Source organism: Parasteatoda tepidariorum, chromosome 5 (genome assembly GCF_043381705.1).
Source record: "Parasteatoda tepidariorum isolate YZ-2023 chromosome 5, CAS_Ptep_4.0, whole genome shotgun sequence".
Classification (NCBI taxonomy): Eukaryota; Metazoa; Arthropoda; class Arachnida; order Araneae; family Theridiidae; genus Parasteatoda; species Parasteatoda tepidariorum.
Genome location: NC_092208.1, coordinates 72,999,036 through 73,018,753, shown reverse-complemented (window position 1 = coordinate 73,018,753; position 19,718 = coordinate 72,999,036). Strand labels below are relative to the sequence as shown.

Here is a 19,718-nt window from a genome sequence, read left to right as displayed (position 1 = left end):
CGAGTTTTTAAAAATATTTGGCTACTAAAAATAACTTTAAAATTATAAAAGTTTTATTGTCTGAGTCAAATCAAAGAAATAAAAAGGCCTCCATTTGGATATTTCCCTCGGATCTTCTAGTTTCAAATCTAGCACATATTTTTTTAACCAATGTCCTTTATACACTTTAACTATTTTAAATGAAAACAGTTCCAGAAATATCTGATAATAATTTATTTAAAGTAATTTATTTAATTTAGTCAATCATTCACTGTTCGTTATCATGTACAGAGTATATCGAGGGATTCTCCATTAGAAATTTGGAAATAAATTTTCTTTTTCCTGGCTCAATTAGATGAACTAAACCTAAAATGATATAAAAACCCTCACTTAGTTCAGTGCATGAGGCATGTCCTCAAATGATGAAGCATATAAATAAACATATAAGCAAATAAACAACCAGCTTTGTTGATTCTTTATTATTTTTTATTTCCCACAGATGAAAACTTTTAGTTTTAAAAAAATAACGCATTAAACCTCTTTTACTGTTTTCTCATTTTGTCCCTAAGTGACGCTTTTAGATGAAAGCATTGCTCCATTGAATAAATGTATGTAAGTTTAAAGCTAAAAAAAAGTCATGTTCTGAAGCAGCATAATGAGCTTTTGGATCAATCAATCAAAAAAATAAATAGAGTCCATTTTTTCTTCTTTTTTTTATTCTATAGCTTGCGTCAGTTTGTTAAATGCTATAAAATAGCTTAGTTTGTAAATTTTTTGCTAAATAATAATTTTTGATAAATTTCTAGAATATTTTTGTTGTTTAATTATTTAGAAAATGAGTGCTAATACAGGAGAAGGGACCTCAACTGAGCTTTTGGAATCCATAATTGGAGGAGAAGTTTCAGTCGAGCAATGGGAACAGTACAAAGAGCAAAACAGTGTAAAATAAATAAATTGATCACGCCTTATATAATTTATTGTACTTGTATAACTTTTCTATGACTTAAAGTAAATTTTTTAGTTTTTAGGAATGGAAGATTCTGGTAGTGAAAGTGATGGTTCTAATTCTATGTCACTTTGTGACGATATGGAAGTTGTTACTGTAAGTATTTTCATAACAAGTACCGATCATTCACTGTTCACATACCATTTTAAGATACATGTAAAGGTGACAACATTGGTAATTTTATAACTGTAAAGTAGGAATAACATTTATTACATGTTTAACTTATTGTAAGAAAGAGTGCCTACTCTTTTGTACATTTGGCCTATTTTTTTATAATAGTAATTTTTAACTTACTTTCGCATCTTAAAATCTAGCATCGAAATTCGTGTTATAGCTATTTTAAAATTAAACATGGAGATTCGGATTTCAATGTCGAAATTCATGCTCACAGGATTTAAAATTCACACATTGCGATTCATAATCACACAATTTAAGCAAATACTAATTGAAATCTTGCATGAATATTTTTATTAAGATGCTGCTAACATTGTAGGAATAAATGTTTTCGATATACACTCTTTTCTAGCTTAAATTTCAGATATTTTTTTCAATTATTTAAAAACAGTTTTTGCGCAGCAACATTTTTGAATTTCTATTTTCAGCTTTTTTTTGGTGTTTTAAAAACTCAACTATGTATAAATTATAATATAAAGTTCTACAAAAATTTATTATATTTTAAAAATTCACTGATTTACAAATGAAGATCACCAAAATAATGATGACAACAGACAGATTGAAACTGGTAGTTACTATCGTTAATCAATGCACACAGTAAGTTTTTTAAATGAGATTTTGTGATCACAGAACATTTTATCTAACTCTGTCTATAAATTGACCAGAACTAAATAAACTAAAAAGTTGAAGTTTTTTAGAGGCTTCTTTTGACTTTGAATCATAAAGACACCTATTATCTTACAATTCTGTCATTGTTTACTTAGGATCCTGATATCTAGACTCTAAAGCAGAATAAAAATATTGCAATCAAATTACTATATCAACTTTAATAGTTTTTTTTTTAAATCTATTTATCCATTTTCTCACATCTTTTCAGGGATATTTCTATATTGCTGTTAGGCCAAAAGCAAACGTCAAGGAGCCAAATTTATTTTAAGCATGCAAGTTTATTTTTTAAAAAAAGCATGTAGAGATTTGCCTGTGGGTTTCTATGATTTATACCCTTCTGTTATGTTCTTTTTTAGTTTTTTTTTTATACTTTTGTTTGTTTGTTTTTTATTGATTGATTCATCAATGATTTATTTTTACTAACAGTTACATTTTGAGTTATCCTGTATATATCTGAAAAATAATATAGTACAATAGAGAACCAATTATCCGGGATGCTCGGGACCATCGCTATCCCGGATGTCTGAATTTCCCGGTTTTTTGGATCGACCAAAAAGTGTCGTTAATCGATGTTTTATCAACCCGAATTACAAGGAAAAAGTGTAATGCATAAAGTAAGAGAAAAAAGAAAGGTACTCCTAACTTTAAAAAGAAAAAAAAATGGTAGAAAAATAACATTTAAAAGAATAAAAAAATTTGCAAGTTTAGACAAGAAAAACAAGATTAAAAAATACAAAATTTTCGTATTTATTTTTTAAAAATAATTATAATTCCTACATTTACTAATATAAACAAAACCAATGATCAAATAACGCAATATATTTCATACCTAATTATACGGGGGAAACGATAAAATAAAAGGAAAACTTATTAATCTAAATAAAAACACTTGAAAATTATCGAACCGAAACGATAGTTAAAGAAGGCACTAGCATAAATATTGAAACCCGGAACAAGGCAAGATCAACGGAATTTTAAAAAAAAACCTAATGAAAAAATTTATGAATAAAGAGAATTAATTTATTGAGTGCGAAATTTATTGTGAAAAGAAAAAAAAAATCAAACGCAGTGGAATCAGAAAAACAAAACTGCAATCTGCTTCATAAAATAATCCTATGTGTAAATTAATAAACAATTCTCCTTTTATTTATTTTTTTTTGCTGATAAAAACACTTGACGGCTTGATTGACGGCCTAAAGGAGAAAATAAAACATCCCTCCCTTCCCTGCCTTCAAGGTCATGGAGGAAATGATGTTTCTCTGGGTAAACGGGGAAAAAAATTCTCCCCTTCCTTACATTTTCCTCTACTCAACTTCAAGGATGAGTTCATTTCCGCTTTTTTTCATAATAGTTAGTTCTAGTTTAAAATGGCGGGAAAACTGATCAAGATTTTTCCCGGTTTTCTGGTTTCCCGGTTACCTGGATACCGGATAAATGGTTCTCTACTGTATTTTAAAACAAGTTTATGGTTATTCATTCATTTTATGTTTGATTTAATGGTGTTATAAATTTAGTAATTTGAAATATTTTGTGTTTTGGATTGCATAGAATGTAGAAGTAGTTGAGTTAGATGGAAATGAACCAATTTATGAAGAATCTGATGAAGATAGCAATGATCAAGTAACTTGGGGTTATGATGCTGCCAACAAATACATACGGGGTGAGTATAGTTTGTTTTCAATTTAAGTTTATTTTAAATTATTTTGAAAAAATTTCAAGCAGTTTTTTTTTATTCCTTGTCATAAATTATTAGAACTAAACAAATCTTAGTGTCACACATTTATTGTGAAGTTTTTCTTTTTTTTTTATAGATGATTATCATNTTTTTTTTTAAATAGATGATTATTATTACAAAAAACTTTATTCTGGATATAGGATAACAGGAATCCAGTTTGCAAGAATTTTTTTCAAAAGTATTTGTTAATTTTTTGTTTAAATAAATATGGAAAAAAATCAAGTGAGGGTAAATACTAAAACAAAGTAATTAGTGTTAATGATCTGGTTCATAGGCCGAATAATTATTTTGGTATTTATTCAGAAGTGTCTCTGTCAGTAGTGAGTCAAATAAAATCTGAAAAAGATTTTTTCGTATTTTACCAAAAAAGTTGTCTTCTTCATGAACTTCTTCATTTTTGTTTGTTATATTCAGGGATGAAAGACTTCCACAAAAAAGCAAAAATCCGCTTTTATCTCCAAATTTTTAACAATTCCGACAATGTTCCAAAAGCTTAAGTTTTTTTGGGGGGTCCAATTATTACAAAAACCCCAAAATCAATGTTAGCAACAAAAAATTCAAAATTAATATTTTTATATGTTTGGCATTTTATATGCTAAGTTACATATTGCAAAAAAAAATGAAAAAATAGATTTTGTTTCATGAGTTTTTTTTAAATTCTATTTTAGCATTCATCGCATTACCAATAGAAGGAGAAAAGTTGTCAAACCACTATTCTCGGAATCATTTGTGAAGCACTAAAGTTGTTTTTTCAATTTTATAGCAGTACAGTTCTCTCGACTCCGCTAGCTCTTATTTTTGGCCATTCACGTGTTTGTCTGTGCACATATTTGTTTTGCATTTACTTGTGTCCTTTTTATGTGGTGCATTGTAAGATTAATGTATTTTAACAATGTAAGTCAATTCAATAAGATGAACAAACAGTGTGAACAAACGATGCTGCTGGAAAAAATGAATTCAAGTCTAATTGGTTAAATGAAACAATCAAAGTGACTAAAACTGCTAGTAACAATCTATCAGAAGATATTATGGTAAAAGTTTATGACTGTTTTAATTTAAAATTATTTACTTGCAATTAATTTAAAATCATGTTTATTAAGCCTTATGTATTGCTTAATTTTTTTTTTTTAATATACTAGTGGACAAAGGCCTTTTAAAATTATATTTATGAAAAATTTAAATTTCACTGTCTAAATGCTTTTGCCACTTTTAATATATCATGAAAATCTCACAGCAAAGTTAGAAGTTAAGTTTTAATATATCTTATTGATATCACAGTATTACATAAAACACTCCCTTACCCCTACCTCCCTGCATCTGCATTGTAAAACTTCAGTTTTTTTAATTTTTGTCCACTTTCATGCATGTATATTGTGCATTAAATTTGTTTTCATGTTATCACAAATACCTAGTTCTTTGGGTACATATAATTGTAAAATACATCAGAAATCCCGAATAATATAGGCACATAAGCAAGAAAAATGCAAAACTTAAATAGTCACATAAAGTTGTCTTCCTAAAAGAATAGTGATTGAAAAATATTTTAGTAATGCCGTTACGAGAATAAATTTGAACTAAGAAGAGTTTTATAAAATGAGCATTCCTTTAAGAAGTCAAACTAAAGCTATCAAAAGGAATGGGTTGTAATATAGGTTGTGATTGCCAGGCAGCATTTTAATAAGATGTAATGTCATCGTTTAATATGTTGAAAATATTTAGGAATTATTTTCAATTTTTTTTTCTTTTACTTTATTTGCTTTGCCTATATTTTATATTAACCATTGAGTATATATTAATATTTATATTAACCATACAATACACTCCTTTCTGATTTACAAGAATTTTCAACTAGTTTATTTAATTTAAAACTTAAATTTCCATCATATATAATTTTAGCTTTTAAGTTTATTTTTCTTAATCAGGCACATGACCCAGTTAACAGAGTTTTTAGCTGCTGCAAATATTGTACAAAAGTTGAAAATAGTTTTTTGCATTATGAACTTTTTTCTTTTGCATTTTCTTTTTGTATGTAGACTTTTTTTTTGTGTGCATCAGTTTGATCTTTGTGCATTATAAACATCTGATTTTATTAAATAGTTATACAATGCTGATACATTGTATTTCCAAGAATAAAAAATGTATTGGCTTTATTTATTTTAAAATAATTGATTTAAAAAATTATAAATTTTCGTTTGTATTTATAATTTTAGGTGAAATTTCAATTGGGGACATGTTTGAAATTGCTGAAGGAACTTCTGTTAAGCAACCAGCTCGTAAAAAACTTTGTACAGATAAAACCAAAAAACAAATAGGTAAGTTGCTTCCCTTCATTCATTTTAAACAATACTTTAATTAAAAGACTTGGGATATTAAAATGGTAAACAGCACTTTCCAAGTTGGCAATGTGATATTTCTTTGTATTTTGTATTATTCTTATATCTAGTGAACTACTTTGGAGGCACAGCTGGTTGAGGCGTTGCTCACACCGCCTGAGAAAAGCTGAGGGCCATGATTTTAATCCTGACCATCAATAAAACACTTGGAGTGTATACGCAGCAATCTGAGCTCATTAAATCTGTTGTAGTTAAAAGTTATTTTATTCGTTGCAGTGTGGAAATTTGGAGATTGGGGTTCTCGCTCAGGCACTGTCCACATTGTCTAATTAGAATCAAACTTACATGGAATTCCTGCCCTGACCATTAAAAAATAGAACCAAGAAAAACAAGGCTAGGTGTTTGATCATAGTTAGATAGTGTGTGTTTTTAAAAAGAAACTTTGAATAATCCACTTGGAAATAATTAAAAAAAAAAATTTTTATTTTATAGCCAGCATTTGACTGTCGACCCGATTCTGAGTTTACGACTATCGATATTAAACTCCATAGCCTTGTAATTTTTATCCTGATCCAGAAGATGAGAGAACTCTTGGATCAGGAATAGAAACAAACTAGCAAACGGAGCTATGTCCACACTGTGGTCAGTATTTTATGTCCATATTATTGAGCTGGGATTTGAACCTGGATCATCTGAATAGGAGGAGAGTGACCCTCTGAGCTACCACAACTGAACTGAAAGACACTTGGTTTTTAATAATTTGATGTAAAATGTTTGTCATCGTGATCAGAAACTCTAGCTTGTCACTAAATTATTTAAACAAAATAAAGAAATAGACAATTGTCTTAGGTTTTAAATTAATCATTGAGATATATTTTATAAACTCCTTCTAAGAAGGAATTACGAATAAACTTGTCTCCTTATATAGTTCTTGATTATAATGTTAGATTTTTTAGAAATGGAAGTTTAGACTAAAGATTTTATAAAAAAATTCAAAGCATATTTATTAAAAGTTAAGATTATTGGAGTTGAAAAGTTGCTCTTAATGCTTATATATCAATCTTATGTATTTTACTATGATGATTTTATCTCTGGTATTCATAAATAAAATTTTTATTTGCTATTTTATTGCTTATAATTATTTTATATTATCACACAGAATCCAAACCTCAAGGACAAGAAGAGGATGTTGAAATTTTTGAAGGATCTGGAAAGCAGCCTCGAAAAATAAAAGTATTAATGCAAACTGAAGTTGTTAAATGTATAGAACACAAGTTATTATTTTTAGGTAATTAGTTTTATCTATTTATATTTTTAGAAAGACCGAAAAAAACAAAGTGTTTTACCTAAACACCTCTTGGGCTTGATGGGGGCTGCAAATTTAGCCTTTGCCAATGGAAAGACTGAAGAAGCTTTAAAAATGTGTTTAGAACTTATTAAATTAGGTAATACTTTTTTTAAATGTAGGTTTGCCTTAAATTTTAGCGAAGAGTTTATTAATATTTTTTTATTATTATTCTATACTAGCTCCTAATGCTAATGAACCCTTTCATACATTGGGTCTAATTTATGACGAACTGGGAGAAGCTCGTAAAGCATTTCAGGTATCCTTTATTTTTATTATTTTCTGATTATTGTAACTCTCATTGCATTTCAATATCAATTTTTTTATATCCACTTTTCACAAAATTAATATTTCAAGTGATAATTCTATCCCCATTTATTGAGTTTTGAGCATTACTAAGTTTTGAAAATCGGTAATGTGGAAAATTGGTTTTGTTTGGAAATTTAATACACAGTGAAAATGGACCCTGCTTTGAGAAAATACTTCCTTCCCACACACAAATTTTTTTTTTCTCTGAATCAGTTTTCACGCAATTCTTCTATCTTCATCTTCAATTGCTGCTTTAAACAGTTATTGTTTGATGCATTGAAATTAGTTACTAAATGCTATAATGTATGATTGATATGAAATGCTCATGTTTTAATTATTCTAGAGAAAGTGTTAGTTTTACTTGCGAATTATCAATGGCAACTAACATTGCTTGGAAAATACGAAAACAAATGTTACATGCTACTTTTCTTATAAATGTGAAAGTCATTCTTGAAACAATGAAGGGTTGAATATGAAGGTCAATACTTGTATTTTAAGCAGCTTTTTAACCTTATTTAAGTATTATGATCATAGTTTTATTATAGCCACGGCTCTTAAACAGAGTAGATATTTAGCCTCAATACGCTTGGAAAGTGAGCAATCTGTTATGCTAATGGCACTTTAGACGTATAATTATAGGAAAACCTTGGTTAACTGAATGCTTCAGTTAACCAAAATCAATTATAAAGTTGTTGTTTTTTTTAGGCATGCGCATATTTTTTTTTCTCTTTTCTAAATTTTAATAATGTACTGTCATAAGAAAATCCTTTGTATGGCATGATTACATAGAAAAAAATCTAGATATTTATCTGTTATTATAAACATAATATAGAAAAAATTTTAATTTAAATAACATAAAATTGTTTGCTCAAAAAATCTTATTTCTTTTTTTTTTTAACTTGAGAAATGGAGATTAACCACTTCTGTTAAAAGGAAACATGTTATTTGCTCAAAATAATGTAATATGCTAGTGCAAAAGAATTTTTTAAAAAAAAATAATAATAAAGGCCTTACAAAGCTTCAAGAGGAATGTGAATGAATGATATCAACTTCAGAAATCAGTGAAATTAACTAATGATTCAGAATTAGACGTTGCTTTGTACAAGTGATTTATTCAAAAAAAATTTTTAACCCCTTTGAAAATAATTTTGATCTTTTTTAATATTCTTTTCAAAAGTGGCAAATTACTTTTTCAAATTTAAAAGGAAAAGAAAAAACTTTTATCAGTATTTAAATGTAAAGTAATACTATTTATTATTCTTATGAAATATAGCTTATTAACAAAATACTGATTTTCTATTATTTTAAAATGTAACTTGCTAAAAAAAAAACAGAAAATCCTAACAACAAAAATACTATTTAATATAATAAATTATTTATAATGAATATTACTACCTTGATTTGATAAAGTCTACAAATATAATTTGAATTTATTTTTGTAGTGTTACTTAGTTGCTGCTTTTTTAAATCCCTCCGACACAGATGAATGGATTCGTTTAGCAGAGCTATCAATAGAACATAATGATATTAAGCAAGCAGTAACATGTTATACTCGAGGTAAGATTTCTCAATGTTCTTATACTATTACAGCAATAGTAGTTTTCAAGAGGATTATATTGTACAATAAAATTTACATTAAAAACTTTTAATTGTTATGAATTTTTAATATTTTTGTTTTGAAGCAAAAGCATTAATTCATTCAAATAAAATCTGTTAATCACTGTTCAACAAGAATTCTTGAAATAAAAATTATCTTATCTATTATATGGTGAGTAGACATAATTATAATATTGTTATCCGTTTGAAAATGATAAATGAGCTTCATTTCATATATAAGTGTGATTTATAAATGTGTGTGTGTATATATTTATGTATATATATATATATAACAGTTGGGCTGAAAAGTTCGTAGGCTGACACATAGATGGGGCTACTATTATTAAAAACATATGATTTTTAGTTAGTTCTAACCTTCGAAAGACACGTGTATAAATTTGACAGCTGTCGGACTAACAGTTTGTGAGATATAGTATTTTTAGTGAAGCAACTTTTGTTTGTTTAAAAACAATGGATAAAAAGGAATTTCGCGTGTTTATAAAGCATTGCTTTTTATCGAAAAAAAATACTCTTGAAGCAAAGGCTTGGCTTGAGAAACATTATTCGAACTCTGTACCAGAAAAATCAACCATTGAGAAGTGATTTGCTAAGTTTAAACGAGGCGAAATGAACACCGACGAAGATGCGCACCGTGGACGCCCCAAAGAGGCTGTTAGCGAAGAAAATATCAAAAAAGTCCACAAAATAATTTTAGATTACCGTAAAGTGAAGTTGATCAAAATATCTGAGACTCTAAAGATATCAAAGGAAAGTGTTAGACATATCGTGAATGAATATTTGGGTATGAGAAAGCTCTAGGCAAAGTGGGTGCCGCACGAGCTCACAATTGACCAAAAACAACAACGAATTGATGATTCTGAGCTGTGTTTGAAGCTGTTTAATCGTAATAAATCTGAATTTATGTGTCGATATATGACAATGGGTGAAACATGGCTCCATAATTTCACACTGGAGTTCAATCGACAGTCAGCAAGTGAACTGCACGAGAGGAACCAACTCCAAAGCTTGGAAAGATGCAAAAGTCAGCAGTCAAAGTTTCGGCATCAGTATTTTGGAATGCTCATGGTTTAATATTCATTGACTATCTTGAAAAAGGAACAACCATCAACATCGACTATTACATAGTGTTATTGGAGCGTTTGAACTAGGAAATCACAGAAAAACGGCCCCATTTGAAGAAGACGAAAGTGCTGTTTCATCAAGACAATGCACCATGTCACAAGTCAATGAAAACGATGGCAAAATTATATAAATTGGTCTTCGAATTGCTTCCGCATCCACGGTATTCTCCAGATTTGGTCTCCTGCAACTTTTTCCTGTTCTCAGACCTCAAGAGAATGCTCGCTGGAAAGAAATTTAGAGCCCATGAAGAAGTAGTCACCGAAACTAAGCCCTATTTTGAGGCTAAAGACAAATCGTACTATAAAAATGGTATCGAAAAATTATATGACCGCTATAATCGTTGTATCACCCTTGAAGGAAACTATATTGAATAATAAAATGAAATTTTATCATAAAAAATTTTTTTTCTATGTTAGCCTACGAACTTTTCAGCCCACCTGTTATGTTATCTAGAAGGGAAAAGAATGCTCTTGCTCTCTTCTATATTCTCTACTCACATCTCCAATTTTTACCTCAGGAGTGTTATTTTTTTTTCAGCTCTTCGTAATGATCCAAGTAATATCAGTTACTTGTGGGAGAGATGCAATTTGTATGAGCAGTTGGGAGTTCGAAAGAGAGCTTTGACTGGATATGAACTAATCATCAAACATTTGAGTTCACCAGAAGATGGTGAAAAGTGTGCTGATATGGCTAGAGAAATTGCAAAGGTTTGTTTTCTTTGGTTAAACAATTTTTTTTTTGGGGGGGGGGAGGCTTAGTTAATGCAATTCTTAAATGGTCTATGGGAAATCTCTGCTTTTCAACAAAAAATTAGTTGGAAAAAAATACATAGCTACCGTAAGAAATGTATATTTATTTTCAAACTGATTACTATGAAGAAACCACCAAATTTTTTGATTTAAAATTCTAAAGTGACAGGCACTGTTGCAAGGTTTTAGAAAATATGCAGCTTTCAAAAGTTTGATTTTTTTTTTTTTTAAGGAAATTGTTTTTAACTGGAACATTTTCAAAACACAAATGTATTTGATGGATTTATGTAAAAATTAAGAATATATTCAATAATAAAATTCCTCTGAGAAAAGTGAAAATCTATTAAAGTTGTTTTCATTCTATTAAAGATAAAGTGGGCAAAACTTTGGATGTTTTCGATTTTAAAAATCTCTCCTGTGTACTTAGCCTTTTAATTTTTAGGACAAATTAATAGTCTAAGTAGGCTAGGAAATGAATAAATTCATATCAATTTGTTTAAAATTTTTTGATTCTTTGTGGCTTTCTGAGAACCAAATTTATTTTTCTGCAGGTTTTCTTTGATAAAACATTGTGCACATCTTATCTTTATTTTTCATTTTATATGTATTTAAACTATTTGATAGTTTTAATGAGTGTAATTGTATTAAATATAATTTTTCTGACATAAATGTTTCTTTGTTTTATCCTTGGCAAAAGAAAATTATGCTTGCTAATTCCGATCATTATTTCTTACACAGTGTTAATTTTAAATTTCTTTTATAGATGCATCATGATAATAATGACGACAGTAATGCTGTCAAAGTATTGGAGACAGCATTTACAAAATTTCCTTCTTTGATTACTTCTGAAGGTGTAGTATTTCTTTTAGTATTAGGCCGCTTTTTCATTACATGACATGGTTACAATACAGGGTTTAGTAAAATGCGACCCATACACTCACCAATACGATGGTATTTTAGTTGGCTCCTACTTAGCGTTATCATATCAGGAAATGACGTGTCTGACAGGCACTCACGTATCCCATCAAATAGTAGCGATATTTTCTATTAGTCCAAAATTAATCTAAAAATGTGCTGTTGCAAAGGATAAAATTGTATTTATTTAAATGTTTTTTTTTTCATTTATAAACTAGGACAAAGAGATACCCTGAGTGAAACTTCTTTATTTTACCATTTTAGCCATTATTGTCATTTTATAAACATAGATAGCTCAATTACTAATTTGGTTTTCAACAATATATTTTATAGTTCGCTTTGAAAAATCTTTAGGAAAATCATTTTATTTTCTGCCACTTCCTGAAGTTTTTAATATAAAATTTTAATAATAAATATGTTTTTAAAAAAAATCGCAATTCACTACTGTCAGCAGTATTTCTTTTTCTCTCGACACAAGCAAACAATATCGAACAAATTAAAAAACACATTCTGATCTATCTGACAACGATATAATTGTTCCGTCATATTGTTATCTTATTTGGTCATATCATATGATGAAAAAGCGCTCTTAAATTCTTGTTTATTGGTTTATTTCTTTGTTTGCTTTTTCTTATTTCAACTGTTTTGCATTTTTAGATGTAAATTTTCTGATTGAGTTACAACTGGGTCTGAAGATGTATAAATCTGCTGTTAAGGTAATTGAAAACATTATTGTATTTTTGTATTGTGTAAGTGCTGTATAAATTTTGTATCTTCTTTTTGTACATATCAAACAAATGGGAAAACAATCAACTTAATCATCTTTAAAAGATATATAGTATAAATAAGAATGCAGAATGCAAATAATAAGTCTGTAAAGTGGTGTCGGTTAACTACCCGATCTTCAGAAATATCTATGATATAGCCTCTCAAATTTGTTTAGCCAAATATACTGTCAAACCTTGATGCATGAGTTGGATGAAAGACACTAAAAATGTCATAATACCAAAAATTCACGGTATCAAAAAATAGTGTCCAGTTTCGAATTTGAACTTGTATTTTGCACACTTTTTTTAAAGAAATTTTTTACTGCTCTTTTCTTTTGCAATCTCATATGTATAATATTTTACCATATTAATCTCATATTAACCATACCAGTATAATCATTTCTACAATATTAGTTATTTTTTATTCTCTCTTTGTTATTGTTTTACAGTTCTAGTATTTTGTATGTGATTAGTAAATTTTAAAAGACTTATTGAATTTTTATTAACACTTTTAACTGTAAGTTTTTAATCAAATTTGTAATTTAAAATTTTATTTTTCAGTTATCTCTCTGTTAACTAAACTTTTTTACTTGTAGTGTTAGGTTATTATTATTTTTTTTTATAATATAAGAATCAAAAACTTGGCAAACTAAAAAGATCTAAATATCTGAAGCATTTTTTGTTTACTTTTAAAATTAGCATTTGATTATGCTAATTACATTTAATTATGCTAATTACATTTCATTTTGCAAACTCAGTTCTGGTTAGTTTTACTGAATCAAAGAGATGGTAAAGAAAAATTCTTAACAGGTTTAAAAGAAATAAAAGATGTTCAATGTTATTTATTTAAAATATATTAAAAATTATTTGAGCTCCTACATTATATTTTAAAGGATAACTTTATTCTTAATATAAATCTAGCTTCTTTCTTTTTGTAATTATTGCATGAATGTTTAAAAAACATCAATTTGAATTGTTATTTTGCAATTTAAATATGTTACAGCATTCAAGCTACGTTTTTATTTAATTGACTATTTTTCTGTTACATTTTTTAATTAGAGAAACTACCATTATCCTATAACAAACCTAGACATCAATTTATGACAAGCATCTCAATACGGTTAAGAAAAACATAAAACATTACAATTATTTTTTCACTGTATTAGCTGCTAGTATGTCAATAAGTTGAAAATAGGAAAAATTATAAGTAATTGTTATCAATAATTATAATTAATTGATAATAATTGAAATAGTTGAGAAATCATTTTTAACTTAAAGAAATTTCACGAGTTCCATAGCCTTTTTTTATTAAGAAAAATAATGTTCAAAGGGGAGAAATAAAATACAATTAATGTAACAAATATTTTTAAATGCAGAGAAAAGTATATGATAAATATGTTTTAACATTTTATAGCTCAATAGTCTAAGTCACTATGTGGGTCTGCACTTCTTAAAATCAGTATGAAAATATGTGGATCAGTATGATATATAAATCATTATGTGGCACTTCATTGAAAAAAAATTTTGGTGTGATGAAATTTTTTTGACGTAAGGTTATATTAAATGCATGAAGAATTGAATGGAATACTGATTTATTATATTTTTGTCTACTTTTTCAAATATTGCATTGTATAAAAAAAATTTAAAATAAACTGAATGATGTGTCGATATTTTGTTGTTTTGTAAATAAAAATCTAATTATTTTAATTTCTATGTCAATTTTAATGTTAAAATAATATTTTTAGACTATGGCACAGCACTGTGAGGTAAAACTAAAAATTCCTGATGACCTAATCGTTTCTGTAGAAGACTTGGCTGAATTTACTGATGAAGATTTTAAAGATGTTGCTGAGTATGTCTTACTGAATTGTTGGTATTTTATTACAAATTAAATACTGAATGAACACAATCAGAGTAATTATTCATCAAAGTAATCTTTTTTAAGTATTATTAGTGATCTGTCTAAATCTTTTTTTTATTCAGAATTTTTTAAATATTGTCGAATATTTTGTAAAGGGCAGTTACATAGTTGCAGAACTATGTTTAATTGAATTGTGATAAAGTCCTAACTTTGTGAATCAAGTACTTATTGTTAATTTCCCTTGCATTATGGAATCTGCTTATGGAACCCTCCTTCACTTGAGCCACCAAGAGTCCAGCATTATATTTTATAACCGTCGTTGAACAGCCAACCGCATTTTTTGGTTTACTACTACTGATGTTCAACTCCGTAGCCTTGTAATTTTGAACCTAATCCAGAAGACAAGGGAACTCCTAGCTATATCCCCGGAGCCATCGCAGCTCAGAATTAAACATTTGGAATCATCTGGACTTAGTGAGTTCCAGAAAATAAATTTCTGTAGATCTACAGGCATTTCAATTAACATTCTTCAATTTAATAGGCAATTTTATGTGTTCCATAAAAAATTCAAATTAATAATAATACCTATTTTTGATTTAAATGAGAATTTTCAATTTATTTTCATAACATAGAAAGATTAAAAACATAGACACACAAAATCACACAAAAAAAGTGCTGTAAAAAATGCTAAACATTGTGAAAGTGAATTATTAGAAATGTACACATAACTTAAAATAAAAATAAGGCTGTAAGAATTTATTAAACAATACTAAATAATTATAACAGGCACTACAAAAGAGAAAATCCTTTGTTTAACAACTAAGATGTAAGCTATATTTACTTGAGAGAATTTTGGTCAGTTTATTCAAATATTCCAAAAAAGAGAGCGTATGCAAAATCAAACAAATATATTTTTGACAATATGCAGCACTACAAAATGAAACAAATAAATTTTTAAATAATATGTATTTAATCAAATGGAGAATATCAAATTTACAAATGAATCAGACAAAACTGAAGAAATTAAATTAACAATATTAATTGGCTTCTAAATAATAAAAATTATATTAAAGTAAATAAAACTATGCTGATACAATTTTTTTTCTTCTTTTGCAACTTTAATTTGTACGCAGACCAATGTTCCCAATGAGAAATTTTACTGGTTGTGTAATTTTTTTACATTTATTCTGTGTGGTTGAAAGCATTTTTAAATATATTGCCAAGTTGTTAAATGTATTCCTTTTATTTCAGGTGTAATGTTCCTGAACAACTCCCGATTGATTTAGTTGCTAAGTTCCTTATTTGTATAATTCATCTAAGATCCAATGCAGCATTTATGGTAAATAAAATACTGTTATTGTTAAATGTAGCTCTAATTAAACAAGAATATTTTCATTAAAGTGAAAAGTGGATATTGGACTCATCACTTTAGAAATAAAATTTAAGGTATGGCTACCATAACTTCAAATTTCCAGTAAATTCAAGGCATCAGTTTTTATTTTCTTTAGAAAATGATCTTAGCAAATCTTAGTATTATTTTTAGAGTTAAAATTTTCTATAATAAGTAATAAACTAAGGATATAAACAAGTAATTGAGCAATAGTTTTTTCCCTTTGGTGCATATCTGCTAACATGAGGAAAATCACTTCTGAAATATTTTAAAGAATTTTCTTGACTTCCAAATAAAAACTCTCCTAAATTTTTAAAGGTTTTTTGTTAATTTAGTTTTAAATTGGTTAACTATGAGACTTAGCTGGACTGAATACTAAAGTTGTTACTTTTTGCAAACCTCTAAAATAAAATAAATTACTCTTAAAAAAAAAACAATTATGGTGACATTTTGAAAATTGATGATAAATATAATTTAAATCAAACTCCCATGCTGTTTTTTTACCAAAGAATAAAAAATTATAATTTAAAAGAAATTAGTACGGGTCATGATCTTTAAAATAAAATTAAATACTTGTGATCCTGAATATGATTAATTAAGTTACACATGTTTAAGAGTATATCGGCCTCTTTTTTGAAGTCGTTTAGATGGAAAATAATTCTAGTGCTTAATATTAGGGATAGGAGCTGTTTATAAAGAGTTAATCTGTTAAAATAAACAGATTTAAGAAATTAATAAATTATAAAATTGAGATATGAATTTTAATTTATATTTTCCACACTTTTTTAAGAGGAATTTTTCTTTTTCTGCCCTTTTGTCTTGTATTCTCATACATTATTTAAATTCAAACTTACCAGGATTAAATATATATAACATATTAGTTATTTTTTATTATTGCTTTGTTGTTATTGTTTCTCAGCACTGGTCAGCAACAGGGACAAACTATAATTAGATTTCTAACTGTAAATTTTTATTCAGATTTCTTACTATACATTTTCAGACTTGTCATTTCGATTTTAATTTTTCAGTTTTCTTTCTGATCTACTAAACTTTTTTAGTTTGTAGTCTAAGGTTATTTTTTTTCTCTAATATAAGAATAAATTCTTATGCAAACAGAAAATAATATTTATTGTCTTAAAAATAGTTAAACTACAAAGCAAAAATATTTTTGAGAAAACCGTGTCTTAAAATTGTAAGCACTTACTGTAGGCATGATATTCTGATCAATAGTTCAATCAATGACACACTGTAGCTTTAACAATTTTATGACTTTCATAAGGTGAAGAAAACAAAATAATTTCTAATGTTGTTTAAAAATGTTTAATGTTGTTAAAATTCTTTCCATTGAATTTTCTTATAAACTGCCATGAGTACGAAAAGTAAAGACTGATGATAGTAGTTACATATGTAGTTTAATATTGTTTAATGCTTAGTAGTTGTTACTCATCAACTTTAAAAATAAAATTAAACTTGAACAACACTAACTTGCTTATACACTGTTGTTACCTTGGTACCTCAAACGCAAAACCCTGGAGAGAAAAAAATATTTTGTTTGTAAGAGACTGCAATCCAGATGATTCAGGTATCCCTGACTGGCTTAGTGATGACCGGAATGCGCCACTGATGATGAGCTTGTCCCTGAAATGGGCGGATCGGTGACAAATTTGGATATTCAGAAAGTTTAAAATAATCTGGCATGGCACAGGTGATTTTCCTTATTTGCGATCATACCTTTTGCATCTGCCAATCTAGCGCTTGTTTACTTCTATAGTTTTCTTGTGTCTGCTGTGTTTCTTTCTGATTTTTTCCGTCTAATTCGCTTTCTTTTCTTTGCATTTTTAAAAGATGGCTTTAGTAGTAGGAAAGTTTTCAACTTCTGAATCAATTTTTAACATTAAAAAAGTGAGTTTTATTTTATTGAACTAGCGCCTAAAATGCAATCGTTTTGGTTATCCATTTAAACTTTATTGTGCAAACAAATAACTAAAAATTTCTTGAAGCACTATGAATTATTGATAGTTTATTTTTGAAGGAGGTGCTTGTGATGTCATATCCGACAGTGAACCGGAACTTGTTTCTTTTTACCACTGAATCACTCAGTGCGTAACAGAAAAACAAGCAGTGACTGAAATCGCACTGATTTCGGCTTCCCTTTTCAATTCTACTCTCTAATTTAAATAGTCTAAATTATTATCCTTGAATTCTTTTAAAAATCTAATTACTTTAAATGCCTATTTTAGCCTTTACTTGAAAATTTGAAAGCAGAAAATCCTGAAGAGGTCGGTGATTTATTTCTTGATGTGGCTGAAGCTTTGATGGAAACAAAAGAATATGAGTCTGCAAAAAAATTACTACAAATACTCATATCATCTTCATCATATAACTTGGTAAGAATTCAACTCTTATGTTCTTTTCATACCTGTAGCTCTCTATTGCTCAAATTAGGCTAAACTTGTATTCATTTGCTCACCAAAAAGCGTGTGTCAACCCCAGAAATCTAATGAACTAAAAAAAAAAATTTTTTATTCTAAACATCCACAAATAATGATTGATGTATGTCATATTAAACCCTCTTTAATTTAATATCTGACCAAAATTGTATTCTTGAATTTAATACTATAATAAACTAACATATTTTGCTAATTGGGAAATATTACGCAAAATAATTATTACACACTAGAACCCATTTTTTTTTCTTTTGTGCTCATATATTATTTAACTAAAGAATAAAAAAAGAATGATTTTTAATATTTTTTATGTACAGTAGAGTCTCGATAATTTGAGGTAGACAGGACTGAGTCCATCTCGAACTTTCAAAAACTCGAATTATCGAATACTTAAAATTTAAGATATATTTAAATAAATAGAAGCAAAGCAATTATTAAACTTCAGTATTAATTGAAAAATGTATTATATTTAAAGAAAATTTACTAACATTAGATGATCAGGGTACATTTTTAGTGCAGTACACTAAGTAACAATAATCATTTTATTACTGCATCAGATTAATTGTACTCTAAAATAATTGTCTAAAGATTTTTTATTTCAACACACTTTTTAAATGTTTCAGTGTTTAATACACAAATTTGTTTTTCAACATTCAGTCGTAGTAATCATTTCTCACATTGCATGTGCTTTGGTCATTGTTTGGAAGCAAGACTGATTTTTTTTCTTCACTATCTCAGATTTATGAGACTCAAACTATCGAGACTCTTAAAACTTTTCTGCCAAAAGTTTTTGGTTTTAGTAGCTCAATTTTAATTATTGAATCTAACTTGTAGAAATATTTTTAAGAAAAATTGAAAGGAAATTTGTTATTTATACACCATTTATGAAATAAAATAATGGACATAAACTACAAATTTAGATTAAAACGGCCTGAAAATATTATGTAATTAATTGCATTGTATTATATAGTCTGTTGCATAATATTATAGACTAATATATAATATTAAGGAAAACCATCAGAAAATACCCTGCAATTTATTGCATCGTATAATATAGTTTGTTGTATAATATTGCATTGTTTGTTATAGGCTGCTGTTTGGATGAAATATGCAGATTGCTTGCATGCATTATCTGAAACTGATGCAGCCATTCATGCTTATGGAAAAGTCATTCAAATGTCTCCTACCTACCAAGATGCTCGCCTTTCTTTAAGCAAAATATTCTTAGATTTAGGCCGAAAAGAAGAGGCTATGAGCATTTTAAAACAAGGTAAGAAACTAGTTTTTTTAAGTTCTGATA

At 27.8% G+C, this 19,718-nt stretch overlaps 1 protein-coding gene across 2 annotated transcripts in view; it reads left to right on the top strand.

Annotated features, from left to right (window-relative positions):
• Positions 1-637: 637 nt before the first annotated feature.
• The window catches only part of LOC107453861 (general transcription factor 3C polypeptide 3), a 43,519-nt gene continuing 24,438 nt past the window's right edge, over positions 638-19,718 (top strand). Inside the window, exons 1-15 of one of the 2 annotated variants that reach the window (XM_071180607.1) lie at positions 638-919; positions 1,001-1,081; positions 3,377-3,488; positions 5,774-5,875; positions 7,056-7,129; positions 7,215-7,341; positions 7,424-7,500; positions 8,993-9,107; positions 10,827-10,996; positions 11,802-11,889; positions 12,611-12,669; positions 14,466-14,572; positions 15,833-15,920; positions 18,212-18,358; positions 19,508-19,688. In XM_071180607.1, coding sequence (XP_071036708.1) covers positions 815-919; positions 1,001-1,081; positions 3,377-3,488; positions 5,774-5,875; positions 7,056-7,129; positions 7,215-7,341; positions 7,424-7,500; positions 8,993-9,107; positions 10,827-10,996; positions 11,802-11,889; positions 12,611-12,669; positions 14,466-14,572; positions 15,833-15,920; positions 18,212-18,358; positions 19,508-19,688 — 1,633 coding nt within the window. In that variant the 5' untranslated portion in view covers positions 638-814. The remainder of the gene's footprint in view (positions 920-1,000; positions 1,082-3,376; positions 3,489-5,773; positions 5,876-7,055; positions 7,130-7,214; positions 7,342-7,423; positions 7,501-8,992; positions 9,108-10,826; positions 10,997-11,801; positions 11,890-12,610; positions 12,670-14,465; positions 14,573-15,832; positions 15,921-18,211; positions 18,359-19,507; positions 19,689-19,718) is intronic. The other variant, XM_043045280.2, reaches the window with a different exon arrangement.